The 12356-nt window shown below is 44.5% G+C and overlaps 1 protein-coding gene across 1 annotated transcript in view; it reads left to right on the top strand.

Moving 5' to 3' along the window:
• LOC310791610 (asc-type amino acid transporter 1-like) overlaps nucleotides 1-11712 on the top strand; it is a gene marked incomplete at both ends in the record, with an annotated part of 191603 nt that extends 179891 nt beyond the window's left edge. The window contains 8 exons of the mRNA XM_083653274.1: nucleotides 6326-6451; nucleotides 7057-7210; nucleotides 7338-7461; nucleotides 7684-7787; nucleotides 8277-8373; nucleotides 8755-8904; nucleotides 10911-11088; nucleotides 11612-11712. Coding sequence (XP_083509400.1) covers nucleotides 6326-6451; nucleotides 7057-7210; nucleotides 7338-7461; nucleotides 7684-7787; nucleotides 8277-8373; nucleotides 8755-8904; nucleotides 10911-11088; nucleotides 11612-11712 — 1034 coding nt within the window. The remainder of the gene's footprint in view (nucleotides 1-6325; nucleotides 6452-7056; nucleotides 7211-7337; nucleotides 7462-7683; nucleotides 7788-8276; nucleotides 8374-8754; nucleotides 8905-10910; nucleotides 11089-11611) is intronic.
• Between the last annotated feature and the right edge of the window lie 644 nt (nucleotides 11713-12356).

Raw genomic sequence — 12356 nt, 5'->3', positions numbered from 1 at the left:
CGTTATACGCTGAGAGAAAGACCTTCAGCACCCCCTCCCCAATCCCCGACCTCTTCAGCTCTTCTTTACCAAATAGTCTATCTGTGTAATTTCTCAGCTGCAAAAATCTGAATAGATCTTGATTTCCTAGACCATGCTTATCCTTCAGAACCTGAAAGCTTTTAAAAGAATAACAGGAATATTAACCCTAACATACATGTCTTCGATGGTGGTAGGAAACCGGAGCACCCGGAGAAAACCCACACAAACACGGGGAGAATATGCAAACTCCACACAGAAAGGACCTGGGACGGACCGGGGTTCGAACCCGGACCTTCTTGCTGTGAGGCAACAGTACTAACGACTGAGCCACCGTTACCAGCCTTCCTGATAGGAAGATATACCTCCTGACTGGACCCCCATTACTGACAACCATGACTTTTTGAAAGTATTTGAAATCCATACATGATCATGGAAACTTTGATCATGATCATGGAAACCCTGTCTATGTTTATATTTTTTGTCTCACTAATTACTAGGGGTGTCACAATATATCGTCCCACGAAATTTCGCGATAGTAAAACGTCACGATATGTATCGTTGAGATGAAATCTCATATCGCAATTTTCTTTTTTTAAATAGACAAAGAAACGTCTTTGTTTGTTGAAGTTCAATGTGTGGAAAGTCAGTTGAACAAGTCTCTGAAGAGACACATGAGAAGTTATACAGGAGAGAAACCATTCAATTGAGTTTCTGGCAAAACTGTTTACTTGACAGGAAAAACTGAAGATGCATAAAAAATAGACTAAGAAAAGTCTTGTTGTTTGAGTTTGAAGAAAAACTGAAGATGCATAATGAGAATTTATACTGCTGAGAAACTTTTTAGTTCAAAGTAAATCTAAGTGACGGTGTAACTCATTCTATTTCAAGATAAGCCTTATCTCCAATCTCATGTTTTTTCTAGTTCTTATTGTAATAACAATTTCCCACAACAGCATGTTTTGTATTTGTGCATTTCAAATAAAATACTACTTTTCCAGTCATATATTGTCATTATTCAAGTTTAAAAAAATATAGTTAAAATCGTATTGTATCGTATCGTTATCGTGAACCCAGTATCGTGATACGTATCGTATCGTGAACTGAGTGTATCGTGACACCCCTACTAATTACCTTCTGGCCTCTTGTGTTGTTATTTTTTGTGTTTGGTGAGCCAAAGACAATTTTCCACCTTGGTGGACAATAAAGTTATATTCAATTCAATTCAATTCTAAATTATCAGTTTTCAGCTAAACACATGATGCCTTTTCAAGTCAACTTGGCATCTCAGGGCTTCTGGAGACTTGGATTATGCCAGACGAGCAGTATGGAGCCTTTCTTATGCCTCCGCCGGCGATAGCCAGGCTTGAGGCATTATGGATTTGGCTTGTCCGTCCGTCCGTCTGATGTTCGTTAACACGATATCTGAGGAACCCCTTGACGGAATTTCATCAAATTTGCCTCAAATGTCGACTTGGACTCAAAGATGAACTGATTCGATTTTGGTGGTCAAAGGTCAAAGTTCAGGGTCACTATGACCTCACAAATGCCATTTCCAAGTTTGTTAACATGATATCTCAGGAACGGCTTGACGGAATTTGTTCCAATTTGGCTCAAACGTCAAATTGGACATAAGGATTTTGGTGGTCAAATATCAAAGTTCAAGGTCAATCTGTTGGTTCCAGCCTTAAAACTCATAAGCATTTTCCAAAATGTCTATGGAGAAAATGAATGGGGAACTCTCTTCCGGGGCAAGAAACGTCATGGAAAGTCATGTGACTGTTGAGCTCTATAAGCCACAACCAGCAAAATCCTACTGCTTAAGACCTCCTCAGAGGCCTACATTTACAACCTAATGTCTCTTCAGCAGTCTTTGGCATTGCATCAACTGACCAACTGACCAACAGATTATTAATAAGCATGAGCACATGATGACCTTCATGACTCTGCTTGGCCGTAGGATCTTGTTGCACTGGACATCCTCCAAACCAGCAAACTCCTCACTATGGACGAGTGATCTGATGCTCCACTTCAAACTTGATCCAAATGAAATACACACCCAGAGGGTCCAAAGAGCAGTTCTACTTCACCTGGAACTCAGTAATGTATCTCAGCAAACTCAAATCCCCGTGCTTATAACCCAAAACGATGTATGCATTTATTTTGCTAGAATATATCAGATATTAGCCTTTCTTTTTTTATTGTCTTTTTCCCTATTGGGATGCACAATCAGGGATTTGGTGGCATGGGTGGAAGGAGAAGAAGAAGAAGAAGTTTTGATGTTGCATTCCAACAAGAACATGAATGGTTCTGTCTGTCATCCAATTCTTCCCATGCATAAGATGACATGAACAGAGCGTTTTCTGAGCTGCATGCCCGACATTCAATTCAATTCAATTCAATTCACTTTTTTTGTGAAGGGACAGTGTACATTAATCAACATAGTCATGTAAATATACCCGATTTAGCCAGAAGGCTAATTTTCGTCGGCAGTCCCTTTGCCTGGTGTTGATTGGCATCCTATAAAGAAAAACTTGCAATAGTTAAAAACAACAGCAAAAGACAGGAAACATAAAATAAAAAATAACAGCAACAACAAAAAACACCATTGTTAGGAAAAAATAAGGAAGCGCACATACAGTACAGGTAAAACAGGATAAAAACAATAAAAACAACATAGGTAAATCTGAAGTTTGACAGACTGAATTTTACTTTATTGCAGATTCGTTTATTGTGATGTCCGTAGACATGACTGTAATCAACATGGCAGCATTCATAGTGAATGAATGGTAAAATAAGTGTTTTAAGCTTTCAGGTGGACTTTCAGGTTTCTGCTTGTGCATGATGATCTAGCAAAAGGAAATATTTTTTCTCCATTGATAATTAAATGTATCAATATAAAGCTATATAAACTATAAAAAAAACGACCAGTGAGTGAGTGAAATCAGTGTGTGAATTTGTGCATGCTGTTGTTGGGTTGGGTCGTGGTGGGAGGGGGGTCGCGAACCCCAGCCTAAAGTTTTTTTTGGGGTCCCGGCTCAAAAATGTTGAGAACCACTGCCTATAGGGGTACGCGTAGCGCAGTTTGGGGACCACTGGGCTTGACCATTAAGAAATCAAATAAATAACTTAACATAAACACTCACCTTATGTGCTGTTTCCCCTCATGCTTTTGATAGATGTCACGAATTAGTTTCTAGTTTTTGTTTTGATCTTACTATACCTGTATGATTGAAATGAGCGTCACACTAGACATGTCTTTTTGTGGACAAAATTAAACGTTGTTGTTGTTGTTGTTGTTGTTGTTGTTGTTGTTGTTGTTGTTGTTGTTGTTGTTGTTGTTGTAGTACTCCTGTAGTAGTTCATATTAACAGTGATTAAAAGATTAAATGTTGTTAGGAGTGTTCACAGTCAGACTGGACATGCTATATATTAAACGCTCTTGAAAATCACATGACTTTAATTGAATGCTGCACAGAACTCATTTAGAGGTTGATTGAGGGATCATGGTAGGTCACCAGACCAGCTACTGCTCTGATTGGCTGGCAAAGGCCCGCCCTACTGTTAGCGCTGATTGGTCAATTTCAGACCACATTTCCAGTGTCTACAGTACATAGACACTGGAGCAAAATCTGACTGGCTTGTACAAGGTAGTTGGTGACTGTGGGGAAATAGCATAGTAACATTTTAATATTTTTGGCATAATGTTTTGTATTACTTCGCACCGCCAAGTCCCAAAATCATATACTCATTGCCACATCCTATTGGCTCTGTGATAGCATTTTGAAGTTTGAAGTGTAAATGTATCATCAGACCAGAGCACGTATGTCTTTAATCCCACACAGCCCCGCACACTTTGAAGCTGCAGCTTCTCCTGAATTCACATCATAAACATGTGTGTTCTATTCTCAGCTCTGTGTCAAACACACTGTGGAGAAAATGTACGAGCACATTCCTGTCATCACAGAGGAATGCCAGACCTGATTTCCTGCTGTAGGAGCAACTCACACTCCAGTCTCTGCATAAAATGACTCTGTGCCCTTTAACAGCCACAGCTGTAGTTTGAGGGCGGGTCTAGGGGGTTTGAAATTGAATGAGTGACAGTTGTCGCAACCAATGGGAGAGAGTCAGTTCGTCGATAGAATGCAAACGTCAAACTTCTAACAGTGCATGGTGCAAACTATTGTCTTCATTACATTACATTACATCTTTTATCCAAAGCGACTTACAATAACACATTTTTGTCAGCAATAGAGAAATGAACTATGCAACACAGTCTATGACAGCTACAACTTCTGAAGGAACAGTGGTAAAGTTTTTTTTTTTTATAGACAGAGAGAGAGAAAAAAGTTAGTTCAAGAAGGGCTCAGATGGAGCCTGAAAAGGTGAGTCTTTAGTCTTTTCCGAAAGATCGGCAGTGATCGGCCGTCGTGAACGGAGGTGGAAGCTCGTTCCACCATTGTGGTGCCAGGGACGAGAAGAGTCGCGATCGGGATGAGTGACTTTTGAGGTCGCTTCCACTTCCGCTTTGAGGTCGCTTCCACTTGCATGATATAACCTTTCAATGCAGACCTATGTTATGTATGTTATGTTATGTAGTTAGGTGGAGAGCAGCGAATCAACGTTATATTTATTCTTTGAAGAGCGATGCTGCAGAAGCCAGGCTTCCATGAGGCAACCAGGCGGGCGGTCTCAGGGTGGGCGGGCCTCCCTGATCGCCAGCCCGAGCCAATGGCAGAGCTGATCCGCGCAGCCTGCTTCCTGTCAGTCAGACTAGCCTAAACCAAACCAGGAAATGCCACGCCCTTTTCATCCAGGAAACAACCCCCCTGAGCCCCTCCTCCTGTCAGCACCGCACCGCTGGCCTCGAGAAATGACAAAATGACAGGGAGACATTCGCTCATGATGTTGTGTGTGTGCGTGTGTGTGTGTGTGCGTGTGTGTGTGTGTGTGTGTGTGTGTGTGTGTGTGTGTGTGTGGGGCAGTTATTGCCGGCTCAGTGACTTCAGGGAGCTGATCCTGGACCAGGGGAAGGCGTTGGTGATCCATCCCAGCTGGTGGGGATCAGAATGCTAAAGGCTAAAAGCTGTGATTGGTTTAGTATTCGGGTGCTGAGGCTGTCTTCAATAGGCTGCTCTGACAGCAGCAGCCAGATTTACCTGCTGCTCTGTCCCAGTGAGAGCCGCGTCCACTTCCTTCCTGTCCGGGTCAACACCGGGTGGGGGGGGGGGGCCAGGGGTGGGGGCTTGGCGGAAACGGACGCAACCCCCCCGAGGTGCCCGGTGCCACCTAACCTACTGCCAACAATCCACTAGTGTGTGTGCGTGTACACAAACAGCGGAAGCAGTTTGTTCACAGTTGTGTAGTAGTAGGAGGGGAGCCCTGACCCAGTAATGGATGACATGGTGGATAACGCCTGCACGCCTGCACGCCGGCAAACACACACACACACACACACACACACACACACACACACACACACACACACACACACACACACACACACACACACACACACACACACACACACACACACAGGCTGCATGGAGAGAAAGTGTGTGTGCGTGTGTGTGTGTGTGTGTGTGTGTGTGTGTGTGTGTGTGTGTGTGTGTGTGTGCAAGGGAGAGAGAGAGGGACAGACAGAGACATAGGATAAATTAAACTAGTCAGGAAACTCAAGGGGCTCCGCTGGAACAGAGTTCCCTTTTATGCTAATTTCCTCACGCAGTATCCGGGTCTTCCACACACCGCTTGACTCTCGGTCACGCCCACTCCATTTTGATTGGGCGAAGCGCAGCATGCTTAGTTCAAACTCAAGACCCTGCCCACTTAGGAGCTGTGTTCTTCAGCTTTTTCACAGAGCTTGCCGACAGACTTTCAATGCAAGTGGAAAGTCTCGAGAGGTCACTATTCAGGAAGTCGGTTGTACTTTTGTTTACAGGCGGAGGTTTTACGGTAGCAAGTGCTCAGGGCTGCTTTTATACTGCTCGGGAACAAATTTAACGCTTGTATTTATATTTTGAGGCCTAGGTCACGTCCACAGCCTGGTTGTAAGTGGCCTGCAGAGGGCAGGATTGCCCAAACCAAAGGCCAAGGAAGGCACTGGTTCAATTCTGCTCTATTTCTGCAATAAGGAGGCACTTTTTGCTGTATCATAGACTCAGACTGGATACAAATAAATATATTAAAATGTGTGTGTGTGTGTGTGTGTGTGTGTGTGTGTGTGTGTGTGTGTGTGTGTGTGTGTGTGTGTGTGTGTGTGTGTGTGTGTGTGTGTGTGTGTGTGTGTGTGTGTGTGTGTGTGCAGTGTTCCTGACCTGGGTGAACTGCTCCAGTGTGGGCTGGGCGACGAGGATCCAGGACGTCTTCACCATCGGGAAGCTGCTTGCTCTGGGACTCATCATCATGGTTGGACTGGTCCAGATCTGTAGAGGTAAACACACACACACACACACACACACGCACGCGCACACACACACACACACACACACACACACACGTACGCACACACACACGTACGCACACACACACAGTTTCTGGTGAGAGAAAACGTCTGCTTTGGTGCACCTGGGTAGTGCAGCAGTAGATTCCCTGCCTACCAACACGTGGGTCACAGGTTCGAGGCCCCGTGATACCTCCAGCTCGGTCGGGCATCCATACGGGTTGGCCGGGGAGCCTGTTCGGGTGGAGGGGAACCGAGGGGAATAGTGTGATCCTCCCACATGCTATGTCCTACCGGTGAAACTCCTCGCTGCCAGGTGAAAAGAAGCAGCTGGCGACTGCACATGTATCAGAGGAAGCATGTGCTAGTCTACAACCCAGATCAGCAGAGGGGGCGGAGCAACGACCGGACAGCAGGGGGAATTGAGTACTGCAGGGATGACGTATTTTTGTAGGCTTTATCCAGAAATCGCCGCCATTTGGTTCTTCAGTGGAAAAGTCTATGTAAGTCTAAATAAGGTCTGTGGTTAACACAAGTTTATGGGAACCCGAATGTAGGTTCAGCCTGACACTCTTCACAACCCCCCCTCGCCCCAGGTCACTATGAGGCCCTGGTACCCAGCGTGGCCTTTGAGTTCATCAGGGAGCCGTCTGTGGGACAGATCGCCCTGGCCTTCCTCCAGGCCTCCTTCGCCTTCAGCGGCTGGAACTTCCTCAACTACGTCACCGAAGAGGTGGTGGAGCCACGCAAGTATGGAGTACACACACACACACACACACACACACACACACACACACACACACACACACGCACACACACACACACACATACACACACACACACAAAACATGTACCAAATGTGTATTATTTGTATTAGGAACCTGCCTCGTGCCATCTACATCTCCATCCCTCTGGTGACCCTGGTCTACACCCTGACCAACATCGCCTACTTCTCCTCCATGAGCCCTGAGGAGCTCCTGGCCTCCAACGCCGTGGCAGTGGTGAGGACATCTTCACATATTCAATATATGTCTCAATATATGTGTTCAATATGGGTGGGAGACGTCAGTCAGTCCTTAGTCAATTAATCAATGTACCAATCCATCACTAAACTCATGTCAGTTGTTGTGTTGTGTTGTGTTGTTGTTGTTGTTGTTGTTGTTGTTGTGTTGTGTTGTGTTGTGTTGTGTTGTGTTGTTCCGTGTTGTGTTGTGTTGTTCCAGACCTTTGGTGAGAAGCTGCTGGGAATGTTCTCCTGGGTGATGCCCATCTCTGTAGCTCTGTCCACCTTCGGAGGAATCAATGGATACCTGTTCACCTCCTCCAGGTCAACACACACGCGCACGCACACACACTCACTCACACACACACACACACACACACACACACACACACACACACACACACACACACACACACACACACACACACACACACACACACACACACACACATGATGATGATGCAGATGATGATGATTAGCATAGATAGGGCTGGGCGATATGGACAAAATCAAATATCACAATATTTTTAACCAAATACCTCAATACTGATTTTGCGACAATATTGTAGGGATATACAATGTGGATATAATGACTAAGTGGGTAAAGGCAAATAATAGAACAGCTAGAACAGTCTGGTAAGTTCAGAAGATGACATAACTTTACTGTAATGCAGCCTTTAAAACCAGGAAAAGACAACACTTATGCCATATCACCATATTACAGGAACATATCTAAGATAAGTCTAAGATAAAGACTCATATCACCATATCCATTATAATATTAATATTGATATACACTATGTGTATTTGCAGATTGTGTTTCTCAGGGGCCAGAGAGGGTCACCTGCCCTACCTGCTGGCTATGATCCACCTGAAGAACTGCACTCCTATCCCCGCCCTGCTGGTCTGTGTGAGTACTGCACCACCAAGTCAGCTAATTAGTGAGGGGAGGGTCTTGGGTCAGTGTAGTCAGGGCTGTAGTGGAGGCTAAACGCATGCAAACGCCGTTTACACACCTTTTTCAATACGACATAGCGTTTACTCACCTTGATAAGATCGTTTATGCACTTCTTATTGGGCGAGTTTGACAAGTTTGAGTCAACTCTGTTGTTGACAGAGCACACCAAGTCCACACACCAAGATCCAGAGATCTGTCTCCTCGTTCCTGTGCACTCCACAGTTCTGTTTTTGTCAAGGTTCTGTTCTGCCTGTTAGTGGTTCTGTTCTGCCTGTTTTCAGCCCAACAGTTTAAAATGTGCTTGACCTTTGACCCTTCCTCTGTCTCCCACAGTGCAGTGCCACCATAGTGATCATGTGTATTGGAGAGACACACAACCTGATCAACTATGTTTCCTTCATCAACTACCTGTCGTACGGGGTGACTATCGCCGGGCTCCTCTACCTCCGCTGGAAGAAACCCAACCTCATGAGACCCATCAAGGTACAACAGCCTGCCAATAGAGAGGCAAAGTGACCCCCCTACTTCCTGCTTCGGCACTGTACCAGAGATTTTTATCCGCCATTTATTTTCCCATAGACATTTTGTAAAATGCCAAACCAAACGGTTCAGCTATATTTAGAATCGGGAGAGACCATACAACATTTCACTCTGACCAAAACTTTAAAAAACTACATTGAAAAAATATTTTCTTTAAAGGCCCAATCCGTCAAAACTCACTATTACTGACGCCGGTGGCCGTTAGTGTAACTGCAGGCAGCGTGTGAATGAGCTGACGCGCGGGCACCATACTCGCACGCGCACAAGCAGTTGCCTGGCAACAGCAGAGCTGTTCGTTGCTTTGTAACGTTAACTCATAAAAGTCACTTGAAAACGGCAACCTGGACAATTTATCGGTCAGATCAGCCTCGAGATGCCCAGGAAGGATTCTGGATGAATTAGGGGACGTTATTGTGGCATGTTTGGTCGTGTTTTGGCTTGCGTTGACTGCGGGCAAGTCGATACTCATGTTAGCAAAAGCCAGGAAATAGTAATGCCTGGAGTTGACCAAACTGAACAATCAAACAATGTTTCATAAGCATAACAGTAACGTTAGGCATATTTAGGACTGTTAAATTCATTATCCACACAAGACGCTAACGTTATTAGTGGGGCTGGTGGTAATTTCTATAAATGTAAATTAATATTAGTTAGCCGCGATTAGCATCAAGCTAACGCTACTAGTATGTGCAGTCCCACTACAGTCAGAGCCTGCTGGCTGCGGGAAGTGGATACTCATGTTTGCACAAGCCAGGAAATAGCCTGCTCCCCCTGTGTGTACGGTACCGTCAATGTACCGTAAGCATAACAGACAGTAGGCTAACGTTAGGCATATTTCCGACTGTTAGATTCATTATCAACACAAGACAGTAACGTTATTAGTGGGGCTGGTGGTCATTTCTATAAATATAGCTAAATCTATTAGTTAGCCGCGTATAGCATCAAGCTAACGACTCACCACCGCAGCTAAATGCAGTCAAACAATAATGTTCCATGACCATAAGCATAACGGTAGTAACGTTAGGGTTGCATTACTTCACACAAGACGGTAATGTTAGCAGAGTTTCTGACCAGGTGGTCAGATACTTGTACTACGGAGTGACAGTAAAAATCTTGAAAATCCATTAGCAAGCAGCTAACGTTATCTGGTCAACCACATTACAGTAGCTACAAGCAGCAACTTCATGAACCGAAAACACAGTCCTGACTCTAGTTTCCCCCCGATGTCTGTCACATTGCTGCTGTCTGGCCAGACGGGCTTCATTAGATAAATATTTATTTATTTAGTCTGGACTTTTTCTGGAGTCTGTGTTTGTTGTTTCCTTTAGCTAGCAGCTAGCGACGAGCGTAATGTTAAAAGCTACTTCAGCCATTTCCTGTTAGCGTCTAGGACAAGAGACAAGCTCGACGTGAACGCGCGAGACGTCACATCCTCTAGCTGTGGCGGGAGATGCTATCCACTTCGAAACTGCGGTTTTCCATGTATCTTCTGAACGGCTGGTCGGAGAGAAACGCCCCTGGTCGCCATTTTTAAGTGACGTCAAGGCGCATTCACTCAGTGCCAATAATAAACACTTTGTGCACATTTATTTCTCGCCAGAACCAACGGAATGGGCCTTTAAATCCGCAATTTTTTTACGTTTTGGTCGGAGTAAGGGGGAAGGGCTTGTGTCTGGAGTGGACAGACTGGATGTAGACTGCTGACTTGTGGGCGGCGACATACAACCACAATGTGGTATTTCTAGTTCTATATACCGTAACACACAAGCAGAAATAATGTGCAGACATGTTTTATTCTATTGAGATATGAATGTGTGTGCATCCCAGATGGAGTTGCAAAGAGACACAACATGGAAAAAATAGCCTGAAATCATGTTGAAATGTGTGTTTTGTTGTTGTTTGCAGGTGATCATGTTGATATGTGTGTGTTTTGTTGTTGTTTTTTGCAGGTAAACATGTTGATTCCCATCAGCTACATGCTGTTCTGGGCGGTGCTGCTAGGATTCAGTCTGTACTCTGAGCCGGTGGTTTGCGGTCTGGGAATGGTCATCATGCTGACCGGCGTCCCCGTCTACTTCCTGGGTGTTCAATGGAAGAAAAAACCTAAATGGGTCTACAGAGTGGTCGGTGAGTCGGTCTGCGCCATGGGCCTGTAGCTTTAGCTCATCAGAAGAGTGATTTTTCTCTCTTGTGCTGAGATTAGCTTAGCTTAGTGCAGGGATGGCCAAACTACGGCCCGCGGGCCAACTGCGGCCCGCTGCCCGTGAATTTAGCACACAAAAAAAAAAGTGTGCTAAAAACATTTTTCTGTTTTTCTGTTTTAAAGTTTAAAACGGAAAACGAAAACGGGAAAAAAACGGAAAAACAAAAAAAGAAAGAAAAAGAAACAGAAAAACAAAAACTAATTTTTTTTTTGATGGCCAATTTTCCCCCCCGCGAAAACTATTGTTTGAAAAATATTGTTTGTATATTGTCTGTATGCGGCCCACAACCAAAAAAGTTTGGCCACCTCTGGCTTAGTGGTTGACTTAGAAATCATATTTAAAGCCGGAAATAAGGTCCAGGTTGTAAAAAAAAACCTGAATTCTCCTTTAACTGTATTACCCCTCTCTGTCCAGTAAAAGTGCTGTTCTTGTCTGTTGTGTTGCAGAGAGAGTCACGTACATGGGCCAGAAGGTGTGTTACGTGGTGTTTCCTCAGGAAGACCCTTCAGAGACCGAATGCCTCACCGCCTCCAAAGCCGAAGACTGAGCACTGCGGTCAACCAAGAGCTCCCTCCTTCCTGCCAATACTCCATACCTTTTCATTACTTTCTCCCCTTTTACGTTTGCTCAGTTCCTGAATGGTGAAGAGATGGATTCACCCTTGTTCTTGTCCAGATGCAATTTGAATGGATCTGTGTTGACCCCCAGTATAAAGGGAGTGGATGGTCATATGGAGGTTCAGACATCCAGCTAAGACAGATCTTTATTTGTTGGATTGTTGGTACCGTCCACCCCTTCCCCCTCAGCAGAATCCCAAGTCTACTCTGTCATGTGGAACTTCTCCCTTCTCCTCATTCAAGGAGCCTTCGTCTTTTGAAATTCTGCTTTCATTTCCGAGATTGGTACTTTTTTTTAGTCGAACAAAATACTTGCGCTATTGTGCCTTATTGAAATGTGGGAGCATTGTATTTTGCTATGTTGGATTGGCCTGTGTGGTTAGTTTGCGTGAGTAATACATTTTGCTGAATAACATTTATGGGGGGAATATACAGGGATTTGACTGCACTTAGCAATACTCTTCTATTACTGCAGCTGCTCTGTTTAACTCTCCACATAATGTTGGTCTAATTTGGATGCTCTGTGTCTTTAGCTATCTCATGCCCATTCCTTCTGCTTGACACGCCCTGTGCT

Source organism: Poromitra crassiceps (assembly GCF_964638095.1).
Source record: "Poromitra crassiceps genome assembly, chromosome: 16".
Taxonomy (NCBI): domain Eukaryota; kingdom Metazoa; phylum Chordata; class Actinopteri; order Beryciformes; family Melamphaidae; genus Poromitra; species Poromitra crassiceps.
The sequence above is the reverse complement of the archived record's forward strand: the minus strand, read 5'-3'. Positions and strand labels throughout refer to the sequence as shown.